The sequence below is a fragment of the Anolis carolinensis genome, chromosome 5 (assembly GCF_035594765.1).
Source record: "Anolis carolinensis isolate JA03-04 chromosome 5, rAnoCar3.1.pri, whole genome shotgun sequence".
Classification (NCBI taxonomy): Eukaryota; Metazoa; Chordata; class Lepidosauria; order Squamata; family Dactyloidae; genus Anolis; species Anolis carolinensis.
Genome location: NC_085845.1, coordinates 194691225 through 194704881, shown reverse-complemented (window position 1 = coordinate 194704881; position 13657 = coordinate 194691225). Strand labels below are relative to the sequence as shown.

The 13657-nt window shown below is 38.6% G+C and overlaps 1 protein-coding gene across 9 annotated transcripts in view; it reads right to left on the bottom strand.

The window, feature by feature from the left end:
- usp6nl (USP6 N-terminal like) overlaps positions 1–13657 on the bottom strand; it is a 170847-nt gene that overhangs the window by 21622 nt on the left and 135568 nt on the right. For all 9 annotated transcript variants that reach the window (XM_008110321.3, XM_008110318.3, XM_062983247.1 and 6 more), the window contains 5 exons: positions 9868–9975; positions 5820–5929; positions 4386–4434; positions 3079–3199; positions 1657–1751 (listed from right to left, as the gene is read on the bottom strand). In XM_008110321.3, coding sequence (XP_008108528.1) covers positions 1657–1751; positions 3079–3199; positions 4386–4434; positions 5820–5929; positions 9868–9975 — 483 coding nt within the window. The remainder of the gene's footprint in view (positions 1–1656; positions 1752–3078; positions 3200–4385; positions 4435–5819; positions 5930–9867; positions 9976–13657) is intronic.

Below are 13657 nucleotides of genomic sequence, written 5' to 3'. Positions count from 1 at the left end.
GTGATGCCTACAATGGAAACTAGGAAAGAGAATCCTACAATGATGCCTACAATGGAAACTAGGAAAGAGAACTGCATCCCACTTGGTCCTGCAAGATCAGGAGTGTGGCCTATGGGCCACATACAGCTCCCACTTTCCCCATTTTGAAAATATTTCAAAATATTCATCCCATCACCCAGTATCCCCCAGGGGTCAAAATGTCCCCAAAGGATCTTTATGGATATGTAGGGCAATGGGTTTCCATGTCTATGCAGGAATTTGAATCCTCGTCTCCTGGCATCCTATTCCAACATACAAGTCACTCTACTATGCTGGTTCTTACCTAGGCTTTTGAATCTACTTAACCCCATTGAAATCTATCACCTAGGTATTTAAATCTCATAGATTTTCTTAGGCTTTCAAAACTATCTGTTTAAATCAAACACTTTGGATTTTAAATCTATTCAAATATATCTTACATACTCTTTACTTTATTTGTCTTGTAATTTTTTCCATAACCAACCTGGATATTCCACTAAAGGGTGGCATCTACTTTTTTCAAATAAATAAATAATCTATACAAAGATGAACTCAAGTTTTTATATAAGTATACTGTATATACTTGAGTATAAGCCAACCCTAATGTAAGCCAAGGCACCTAATTTTACCACAATAAACTGGGGAAACTTATTGATTTGAGTATAAGCCAAGGGTGAAAAATGCAGCAGCTACTGATAAATTTTAAAATGAAAATAGATTCCAATGATATTATATTGAGGCATCAGTAGATTAAAGGTTTTTGAATATTTACTGTATTTCAAAGAAAAACAGTAAACTAACTCTGTAAGTGGAAAACTAGGGTAAAAAATGGTATTAAAAATAACTTAATAATAATAATAATAACTTCATTTGTACCCTGTCCTATCTCCCCATGGGGACTCAGGCCAGCTTCCAACATAGTAACAGGTAAACATTCAATGCCTACATAAACAATGCAGAACTAGGTATAGTTCTATAATTATATATACTAATTTCACATATGCATTTCCCCCTGAAACATTCGTAAATCCTCTCTCTATATATGTGCATTTCCCTCCTGCAATATTTGTAAACCCTATATATTTCTGTTTATCTAGAAATCTCACTATATATACCGGTAGATAATTATATCTGTATAGGATTTGCAAAAACTTGCAAACATGTGAGGTGAAAATTCATATATAAAATAATGAATACACATAGATACAGATATACAGGTACATGGAAATCTCTAGATATCTATATGTATATAGGATTTGCAAAGACTGGAAAATTCATATATAAAATTAATGTAGATAGATAGATAGATAGATAGATAGATAGATAGATAGATAGATATAAGTATAAAGGAACAAAGGCTTGCAGGGGGAAATGCCTATATATCTGTAGCAGAGATTAACAAATATTTCAGGGGAAAATGCTTTTATAAAACATAGTATTTGAAAGCGGCACGTGTTTGCAATTTTGTGCCCTAGAAAGCAACCTAATCCAAAAGGAAAGCAATAAATAACAATGCCCTATATCCTAAACTTTATACAAAATACTCTGAGAACTAAAGACACAATTTCTAGTACAGAAATGTCATTTGCCCACAAATAATATTATTTGTCAGGTTCACATGTGTTAGCATATACTTACAAAATGCTGTTTAAGTTTAGACAAAAATTTCTTCATTATTTTTTCATGATGCTCTTGAAACCTCAACAGCTTGGGAAAACCAGGAATAAAAAAACCTAGAGAGAGAGAGAGAAGAGGGGGGGGGGGAATGAAATGCCAACAGAATCCCACAAAATACACTCAGAGCATCTGGAACTTGATAGTTTTCCAATGAGCCAAATCCCAAATGGTAAAACAGATTGAATGTACTATAGAATGAACTTAACATGAGTTAGAAGAGCCTATTTCATCGGGTGCATGAAAGCTGGTTAAATGTTAAACCATGGCTTGGCATTTCCATAAAGAAAGTATGAAATTCAGATCAGAAAACTCCAATGCATCATAATGTGCTGTTTCACCACAATCTGCAAGCTGTATGGTTTGTAAATGCATATTTCTAATCTCTACATGAGGAGAAAAGGAAATAAGTATATCTCGGTTCATTCTTTTAACGTTAAACAGAGATGGACAATTTAAAACGTTTTAGAGCTAATTTTGCAGGCCCTCTAGGATCCCACTGCTGATTGGCCCTCCTTGGTCACTATAATTTAGCAAAAAGTGGAAGTGGTTTTTCTCAATTTCCCATTCCAAAAACAATGGTTTCAATTTACAGGGAAACATGATTCCCAGGGGCATAGCTCCCTCACAAAACAAAAGGCTGCATGCCTTGTTCTAGTGCAAAAATCATGTTTTGCATCTGCCATACTGCTGAAATTTGGTGGCAAAAAGTCTGGAAACCTCAAAAATGCCTGAAAAGAAGCCATGGGTGTTGCCCATACCTTATGCTCAATAACATTGATTGGTAATAATAAATGCAAACACTGTTCAATGTGGACAATGGACTGAAAATAATGCTGTCAGAAAAATGTTGGGACAAGTTTACACTATTCACATTAGCTAGACATTTTCTACTATTGCAAACTAGGACCTGTAAAGGAATGATGTCTCTGTGTATGCTTATGTGTGCTTTAGAGGCAAGCTGTATGAGGAAAGATTTTCTTTCTTATACTTTATGATTTCTTTCTGTTACTCCTGCCCTAAATCCCTACTTAAATTCTCATCTCTTAATGTTTCCTGGCTATATATATGTGTCCCCAAATTGTCCCTTTTTGCAATCCCTCATTAGGCTTGGTCATACAGGTGTCATCTGCTGATTTAACACGCTTTTCGCATCATAACAACGTCCCTCCAAGAAGAGCTTCACTAGGGTAATTTACTGTATGTTGCACAATTTAAAAGCAATATTTAATGCAGATTTCTTTAATGAGCATTCAATTCATTTAGATCGCATTAATTGCTGCAGAGCCCTCAATCTGAAATACTATGACTCCAGTTCTACAAGAGTAGAACTCAGCTAGATCAATATTAAATGGGACTTTTAAAAAGATTTCAGAAGTGGCATACCATGCATAGCATGCTTGGGTCCTGACAGCAGTTTCACCAGGGCCCAGAAGGCATCTTCTTCATTCATATACATAAGGAGCAATGCAGTGATGTGGCTCATTCCCTGACAATAGCCAACCTCCTGAGAAAAAAGAGATAGACAAAGAAGAAACAGTGTAGAAATTTTCAAGAACCTCATACAAATAAAAGGACCACGCTGAGCTTCCCTGCACGAACAGAAACTGTTGTGGTCAATCCAGAAATCATCTACAGAATTGCATAATGGTGTTTTACTTCTCTAGCTGCCTAAATGCAGAAGAGAAGTGAACAGAAAAAATGAGTTGTTGCAAATGCCATCCTTGTAGGAAGAGCTACAATACGGTTAGCTCCTCATATCTACAAGTTTGACTTTTGCAAATTTAATTATTCATAGATTTGGTTAAAATATTATTTCTACGAAACTCTAGGTCTTCCAGTGCAATTTTATGGTCAGCTTTCAGTGGACCATGACCATAGAATCATGCTGACCTGCAGATTTCTAAGGAAGTGTTCTCAGGTTAAAAAAAATAGCTATTTTTATTTATGCTGTTTCACTTTCGCAATGATTGTGTGCCCCTAATTGTGGCGAATGTGGAGGGCTGACTGTGCTCAGTTTCAAACTTTTACCCTCCAAGTTTGAGAGACTTCAAAAATTTAGGGTGGACAACGGTGGGCCTCAAATGTCCCCCAATGCCCTTTGGGGGCTGCAGAGGGGCATTTTTGCCATACTTCTAGGTCCAGGGAGAGAGAGGAGGTTATAAAGAAAGATTACTACTACTACTACTACTACTACTACTACTGCTGCTGCTGCTGCTGCTGCTGCTGCTGCTACTACTATTCTCCCAGCAAAACAGGAAGTGAGCAAAAGTCACTTCTGGTTTACCTTTAGTTTATAAAATGGCCCCTCATGGACATAAAGTAATCAAATCCACAAAAGGCTGTAACCTGTAAATGTGGAGAACCAACTGTAATAACTTTCAATTCTAGTATTGTACCTCTTTTTCCAGACTAACCTTCTCCCTTCTCTTGGTTGAGGGAATATTTGTAGATACTGTGACTCCAGCCTACCCCGACATTCTAATTTTCACTGTTTCAGACAAAAATATACCCCCCAAAATTGTTCAGGCAATTTGGTCAAGAATCAGCAACCACTTGTTTCACAATTGCTAGGTGAAATAGGAAATATCCCAGTTGCAGATTCCTTTTTCACCCTTTAGAATTTCTGCTTCCCTATATACAATTACAATGAGTAAACATATGTATCTATTCATGTACACAGAGTGACTTACCGTATTATACACAGAATATGCAGCTAAAACATGGAATAGAGATTGCTGCCTGCAGAAGGGATAGAAAGCAGAGGAAATCTGGTAAAAACACAACTTTAAATTAGCACCACCCTGAACCCAGTCGATCTTCATAGATTATGTATACTAGGGTTTAGATGGGAGACAACCAGGGAATACTAGGTATTTTTTTATAAAACCTCTGCTGAAAGCCTAGACTATCACTGCAGTCAGAGCTGAATACAGTATGGATAATTGGTCTGACTTAGTACAGGGAAAGACAACTAAACAAAGTTAAGGGAGCCTATATTGTGTTAAACTAATTTCAATTTAATGTTAAGACTAATGTTAAAAATAAGACCACAGTATACAACAGTAAAAGCACAAGTAAAGTCTAAACCCTAAAACATGTTTTCTGATACTAATATGCACCTTGTATAGTATTTCACATGTCCTGGAGATTGGTCAGTTTGGTTGCCTGTGCAGTTTAACTGCACATGTGGATTGCTTTTACAACATAATGCTTGATTTAAAATAACCTGGGGTGGATGAGCTTAATGAGGCATTTTATTGCACAGTCTTGTGCTTGCCTTCACAGGAAAACCTGGTCCTGAGTTTCACTGTTTTACATAATAAGGAACTCTGTAAAGACACACTTGATGGTCACAGGGTTTGTGCACTTCACCAGTGAGTCTACAGGTATTTCACTGTGCATAAAAAGCAGATATTAGAGAAGAGTTCTATATAAGGAATCTACGTCATTAGTATACAATTGGAACCTCCAAAAATTCTAACAGCATGGAATGTTGCTATTGTGGTTGTCAGGCGCTCCAATTCATTCTTTCTTCATTTCTTATTCACATTAACCATTCATTTCAACAACACTGAATACTGAATACAACATTTAATGAAGATATTCAATTAAAACATCATGGTGAGTGTTTTCTTTTGATAAGGGTGGGAAACCTCTGGCACTCAAGATGTTGATCTCTAACCTTCACCAGCCCCAGCCATCATATGATGATGGAAAATGTTGTCCAATAAAATCTAGAGGGCCTACTGGTAATTGGAAAAGGGATTAGCAAGGAAAATATATTTGTTCTGCTTTAAATCTCACCACTTTAAAAAGCTTTACATCTGTTGCCAGATTATACTCCACTTATATTTCCTCTATAAGGTAATACAAAATTTGAACTTCCATACTTTTATTTGGAATTTCGGAGAGTTGAAGTGCTTTCCATGTGGAATTTAAGGACACAACAAACTGCATATATTGACAGAAATGGATACTGATACTGTTTACAGAATTCAGCAATGGTGGTGAAGGGGTTTTAAGAACACAGAACTCTGTCACACTTTAAATCTTTTCATATTCTGAAAATCTGAAGTTATGAAATACTAGAAACCAAAGAAACAGGAGTTTTTAATTTTACTTACTTAACTCCGTATCTGTCTCTGAACATGATATGATCCCGATACGTTCGATTCACATCAAGATCAATCTGTCGGATGTCTGGAGAGCTCCCTCTTGCTTGGGTTTTTAAGGTCTAGGCAAGCAAGAAAATGCGTAAAGAAGTGCATCCATCATAAACTCATTGTCTATTAAAAACCATATGGAGATTTTGCAGAATATGGCTGACAGGCCCATGTGATGAAATGTTCCTCCTGCAAATTCTCCCTCCCCTTTGCCACATAGAAAATAAGATTAAGAGCTTCTCTCAGCAGCTGGGCATTATAGCACTTATGCCATACTTGTGATCTCCCTCTAAGCAACTAGCTGATCATTTGGGGCAAGAGGGAATACAGAGCCATTGGACTGATCCAGGAGAGCTCATGCTGTGTTCTGAATTTGAGAGAGGGACATTCATACTTTCACTGGCAGCTGTGGGAGACTTAGCTGCCCCAAGGTTTTTTCAATGTTGCTGTTGTGACTCAGCAGCAGAACCAGAGTGAAGATGAGGAAGGGGATTTTGGGTTTCAGATGCAGAAGCCAGATGATGGGATGCAAGATGAATTCCAGGATGATGTCATGGGGCTAAGAAAACATGGAGTTATAGAGGCTGGTTCAGAAGGGCAAGAAGCGCAGCCTGTGGATGAACTCCTGAACCAGCCTGTCATAGATAACAACCAGGGAGACATTCCCATGGGAAATAATGAGTTGGATTTGTCTCAGGCTCCTATTCAGGTGCAAGATAAGGAATTAGTTGACCTTGACAATCAAGGAGCGCCATTGCTATCTAGAGTAGATCGTTTGCAATGGAAAGGAATGCCTAGGCACAGCCTGAGATTAGCTGCAAAACGGGAGGCCTCTGAAGGGAAGAGACATGCATTTTTGGGTTACTTTTAAAAGTGTGTGTTTAGAGACAATTCTTTGTGAAAGCAAATTCTCGTTTCATCAGAGTGGATGTGTCTTCATGCCTTGGAAATTCTCCTGTTCTTGAATCCTTGCAACCTGTGGACTAATGTTTCTTTGGAAATGGACTCATGCTTTTTGACTAAAGACTATTGGATTTACTGATTCTTTTTTGCAACTACTTTGGGATCTTTATTTCTGCCTGCCTTGTTTATATATATTCTGCTTTAGCTTAATAAAATTACAAAAGACTATTTTTGTGTGTGACTTGGTGTCAACAGCAAGGTGAACTATTCTGCAGTGCGACAGTTGCAAAAGACTTAATATGAGGCACTGAACATCTCCATATATTGGTGACTACACCTCCAGTAAGTTCCACCAAGAATGGACAAAGATACTGGAATCAGAGCAAGAATAAAAAAAAGCTGTTCCCGACAGTGGCATTATTTTACTGGGAGAAAGCATCATCTAAAGGAAATAATGTCTCCCAGACAGAAAGTGGCTTCTTCAACAAGCTGCAATTCACCACTCAAACGGTTTATTACAGAATGGCACAGGTAATTAAGCCTTCGGGTAAGCCACTCAAGCTTAAAGGATGGATGTCTTGAACCCTGGCCCAAACTTACCTGTTATGGTACCCAGCTAGGTTTCACAGATAGTTGCAAAAAGCATAAGTTTTCTAACCTGCACATCTCAAAAGGCTTCTGCATACAACTCTATTCCCTTCCAGTATTCCATATACACTCACATTTTCTCCAACAGAACATTTTAGCCTTTGTAATGCTTCATATTAGATTTCAAATGTTATTACGCGGCACATCAAGAATTCTATAAATGCTATTGCTGGCAGCATCAGATCAGCTCTCTGAACAATTTTAAGATAAAAAATAACCTAAACCTCATTTCAGAATACAGACAATTGGCTTTTGTATGCCCTGGTAGGGCAGGTTGGCTTTCTTTTCTTTTCTCCCTCCCTCCCTCCCTCTCTCTCTCTCTCTCTCTCCCTCTCTCTCTCTCTCTCTCTCTCTCTCTCCCTCTCTCTCTCTCTCTCTCCCTCTCTCTCTCTCTCTCGGCCTTCCTTTCTTCGACTGTTTTCCAGCATACATCACTAGATGGCATCCATAACCTTTGAAGACAAATCCACTTGTCTCCAAAATTGTGTATGCTTGATTTTTCTGGGCTAGCTCACAGTTTTGGTTAAGAGTGCTCATAAGGGATTTAAAAAAAAAAAGAAAGAAAGAAAGAAAGAAAAGAAAAGAAAGAAACTCCTGCTAGGTAGATTATTGATGGTTTATTTAAAGTCCATTATGTTCATGGATTCTGTCATTTCAGCCTGCTGATGGAGAATGCTACTTTTTTTTAAAAAAAACATTTCCTATAAGTAGAATCTACAGCTTGAAGAAATATTATTTCTATATGCCATGTTGGATTGCTTTTTACAGGGAGTGTTTTGGTGTTACCGGGGGAGGGGGTGGTGTTACACAGAAGGAAAAACATTCAAATACGGCCACCTACAGTCTAAGGTAGATACAGCCCATTCTACCACTGAAATCCTATGTGTATAAATACACACAGCAGTCAAGAATTTAAGTGAAACCTAACAGAATCTTGTCAGAAAGGCTTAAGGGATGCCAAAAAAGAAAAACAGTGTTTGCATCAATACATGAAAGTTCTGATGGTTCATGCTGAATCCAAGACACTGGCTCAAGGCACATCTGTCAACTTAAGGAAAGGAGCCACAATTAAGTGACAGAGCATATATTTGAACTAGAAAAGGATCTCAGCTTCACTCTTTAGCATCTCCAGGAAGAGATGGAGAACAAATCCTTTTTAAAAGCCAAGTAAGTCACTGTCAGCATATGCCAGGAAATGGCAAACTGGTAAACCCCGAGGCCACTTTTATGTCCCTGAGTCCCTTTAGAGCCATGTGAACTGGATTCCAAAAAGCAGAACAAATACCTAGCACTGGCTGGAAGATCACTTCTGGTTTGTTTCATTTTTAAACGGTAGTTTAAATGCTAAACAACATGGGAGAGCTGTAATCTATTTAAAACTACAACTCTCAGAGGTTTCTCAGATAGGCGAATCATTCTTTATTGGGCCAAAAAAGGGGGGTGGTTTGGGGAATGTGGAAGGTCGGATACCACAAAAATAGCCGCAGGAACCACATATTCACTGCATTTCCCTTGATATAGACAAGACTGAACTAAACAGATTGAATCTGTACAATGCAGTCTCCTAAGCTATGAAGCACTGGAGGGCAACTATGTATGTTAATTTTAAAGCAGCCACTGGGGATTCTTATTATGACATGAGCTGTACCACTAGAAGAAGAGAGATTTAATCCTTCACCCTGTTCTGCTCTCCCAATTTGAAGCTACTAGACCTGATGCTGGGAAGAATATGTTAATGTTGAGCTTAGTCCTGCTTTTCTCCTCTGCAGGCCAAAAAAAGGAGTGGAGACTAGACAATTTAAATAAGAAACCAACACTGGAGAAAGAGATGATACAGTCTTTTGGGAACATCTATAATCACTAACTGGTTGTGTTTCCTAGCCAACTCCCCACATATCAATGTCTACTGATAAGATTTAAATTCAGAACTGTTTTGAAAGCTTAAGACAAAATAACAAGTGTTCAAGAGAGTGTTTATCAAGCAAGACTCTCTGCTGGTTATTGTTCTATGTGTGGACTATTTCTTGCCTGGAAAGTCATTTATTTATTTTTAATGGGCAACCTGACAGGTGACTCTGAGATCCAAACTAGGATATAAACTGGTGTCATAACCATGGAATTTTATTTGCTGACCTCTTCCACAAAGAATGCTTTCAGTAACACCTGACTGCCTTTGGTACAACAGAAGACTATGCCGGACTGCATGAATCTTTCCACTTTCATATGGGAGAAAACATACCTAAGATCCTAGGATAGTATGAATATGCTATCCAACGTGGCAGAACGGGTAGAGTCAACCAATTCTAGACCTCAGAAGTATTATTTGTTTGGGCCATAGTTTCTAGAATTCTGGAATATATAGTCCAAAAAGTTATTTTTCTATGCTGTGGAAAAGTCAGTGATGCCTTAAAGTTTTCAGATGTTGGAGCCCAATTTACTTCCAGACTTGGAAACTCACATTATAGTAGTCTTTCATTTCTTCTTTCATCTTGGGGACATCGAGCAACAAAGACCAGATTTCACCTCTCAGCTGTAATGGAATCCCTTTATAAATTCTCCTATGGAACTAGATAAAAACAATTGAGAAAAGAGAAGTAAACATAAGAAAAGGTCAACCAGAAAAGCTACAACTTTATCAGTACTTTGCTTCTGTATACTGATAAAGCCAAACCGGAGAAATGAAGCAACAACATTATGAAATTTGAGAGAGTCAAAATGTCTTCTACCAGTTTCGAGGATATTTTTGGCCCATTTGTAAGATTACTCACCAGGTATGCTATGCACTAAAAATTCAATAAAAATGAGAGAGGAACAATGTGAGAACCTGTAAAAAAGGTGACTATGTTTTAAAGAAGTATAACAGGTTTAAAGGAAGGGAGGGATAGGACTGGACAAATGGGTGGAATGCGAAGAGTTGGTTCCCAAAATCTTTCCATATTTCCTGGTGGCCTCCTATGCATGAACTAACCAGGGCTGACCTTTCCTAGCTTCCAAGATCAGGTGGGATTTGATGCCTTAAGGGTAGATGAGGTCTCTCAAAATGCAGTAAAACACAGTTAAATGGTCAATAGAATGCCACTAAAGCTGGACAGGGCACAGGGATCCTTGCTTTATTAGGTGGAAGCTCAATCTATACATAGGCTTTACTATGAACCAACTCCACTGTTCAGAATACAATTCCTTCCCACAGCCAAAACTACATTACTGTCTAATCTTTCCTAGCAATTCTTCCCTTCCATTAAAAATGGTGCAGTGCTTTAATCTTACATTTGTCTTTTAATATATGTGTTTGAGTGGTCTGCTTTTATCTATGTATTTTAACTTGTTCTACCTCACCTCAAGGCTTAAGGAGTGGTGAGTAACAAATAAATTGGGTTCTGTGAGTTTTCCGGGCTGTATGGCCATGTTCCAGAAGCATTCTCTCACAACCTCTGAAGATGCCTGGCATAGATGTGGGTGAAATGTCAGGAGAGAATGCTTCTGGAGCATGGCCATACATCCTGGAAAACTCACAGCAACCCAGTGATTCTGGCCATGAAAGCTTTTGACAACACAACAAATAAATTGACATTGTTGTCATTGTCATCATAATCATCTCTGAGCTATTGGCTAAAATGTGATTATTCCACTTGGAATTTATGGAGTACAGTACAAGTCTATATATATTTGTGGTGTTGGTTAACACAGCTCTTCTCAACCTTTGATTTTCCAGATGTTTGGAGCCTCAAATCAATTCCTGACCAATGGACACACAGCAACTGAGAGTTGAAGTCCAAAAGATCTGAAGGACCAAAGGTTGAGAACCACTAAGCGAATAGAAGTGTGCAAAGAAAAAATGTCTGCTATTCAATGCCCTTTTATAACCCTACTTTTCCAGCCAGGTAATAGAGCTCCTTAAGCTTGCTTGTCTACTAATAAGGGAAAATACTCATCCCTTTTCCTACATAGGTGGAAAATAGCTGAAGGGAAGAATATCTGACAGAAACAGAGCTCTCTTTGCCACATCCCCCTATACAACACACAGAACCTTAATTCTGATGGGTTTATAGCTCTCCAGAGAAGGATTTTAGGTTTCATGGGGGACGTAAGGAAGAGGATTACCCCCTTGTGATCCCATAGAGATAGATGCTTCTGTCATCAGAAATGCACCTTTGAATTCTGGCCTTCAAATAGAAGCAAAAGGATTAAACTGTCCCACTCTCTCTGCTTTTAGCTAGCAGCAATGTGTAGCTGCTTCTTAAAAATCGCCAAGGAAAAAAGGCCTCCTATGTAACATCCAATTTGACCCTGAAAAGCATACTAATGCACAACAACGGGAACACATTTTAGATGAGCTCTTATCACAAAACAAATTGTTATTTTTCAAAAGCGGTGGATAAACCAATCAATAAATGATCAGACACTTAATCTCCTGGCTCGGGATTATTATTTACTAATGAAATTAATTCATTAAGAATTTCACAGTGATGAAACTTTGCTGCCATTTCAAATACTGCATGGAAAAGATGAGTAGCAGATTTTGCAAGCTTGATCTGCGGTTCAATTCCATTACATGGTGTGACTGTTTCCTTTTAACCTTGCAATGGAAATTAAATCCTTCAAAGCCATGCCATATTTTACATCCGTGAACACAAGGACGATTTTGATACCTAAAATGTTGAAAATTAATGTTCGATACAGAAGATTCATTTTTATGATTATGTGATTATCACTTAGGGTGTGTCTACACTGCAGAAATAATGCAGTTTCACACCATTTGAACTGCCACAGCTCAATGCTGCGGCATCAGCAATACTTGACAGAGAAGGCTAAAGACCATGTAAAACTAAAACCCCCAGGATCCCATAGCATTGAGTCATGGCAGTTAAAGTGGTGTTGAACTGCAATAATTCTACAGTGTAGATGCACCCCAACTCTCATCTATTTAAATTAGAGTACTGGGATATTTGTCTACCTTGTGTGCAACAGAAATAGTAATTAACTTGTTCAAATGTATTTAGGCAGAGGGCCAGTCCAGGTGCTCAGCTGGAAAAATATGGTCTTTTTCAACGAATACTTGAAAAAGTAATGTTTGGGCACTTCCAGTTTACCGTTCTATAACAGCTCTGGGAGTTGGATGCTGGGATCTTGTTAATGACATGACATATATATGGATAATATACATGCACTTGTATTTTTCGATGGAGCAGAAGGTGCAATTGTGTAGCCCTCTGCACAAGGTCTCAAACCTCACACCCAGTTATCAGGCCTCAGAAGGGATTACAGCTGCTTCTCCGGCTGCTTCTCTTAGCAGGGCAAGAGGGAGGTTGAGATGATGGAGCTCTGAGAAAAAGGGACAAGTGGATGCACACTTCCATTTCCTTCCTCTTTGGGACAGGTCAAGATAGATCTCCACAGGTTTAACCTACTCCCTACAGGACAGTCTCTTGTGCCGCATGCAAAAAAATTTGAATACCATCCAAAGACTGCCTACACAGGGGATGACACAGAACTGCATGGCTACAGCAATATGCACAACATGCCTGAAGCAGGAATATGGCCATAGTTCAGAGTTCTGCTCTTAAAGTGCTACCATAAGGATTTTTCCACCTGGATATGTGTATGCACAGAAACCAGAACTGTACAATTGAGGTTGAATCCCCTGTGTACCTGTTCATCTTTGGAGGACAACTACATTATCTGATTCTTATCGAAATGGAAGCAGGGATGAATATGATGACAGAAATTTAGAAAGATGCCTATCCAACCTCTGGTGAGTCCATTCCACTCTTGAAATGTCCTTATAACACATTCCAATATCAAACAGGTCTCGCAAGAAAGCACTTTCTAATGTGCCCAGTTCTCTTGTTTTGGCTCAAGCAAGCTTTGGAACCTAAACAATGAAAATCTGGTCCTGTTGCATACCATCTTTGCAAAATGGGACGACTCTACAGGTGGTTGTTGTGAGAGTGAATGAGGTAAGAAAACAGCATTTCCTACTGTGTACATATGGGATGAAGATGATTTAAGAGCAGATAAATAGTCTTTGTCTGATGGAATAATTGATCAAGAGAGACGGAGGAAATGGCAATACACCGTGAAAACAGCTGCAATGCCAGCTGCTGTGCACTCCAGGCGGGAGGATCTTGGGTCTTTGGAGAATATGCCAGCTGTGAGTGTGATAAATCCACAGAATACTGGGGCGAGTGGATGATGTATCTTGAAAAATGCAGTTTGAGAAGGCGCAAGGAAAAGAACCAATTAGGTTA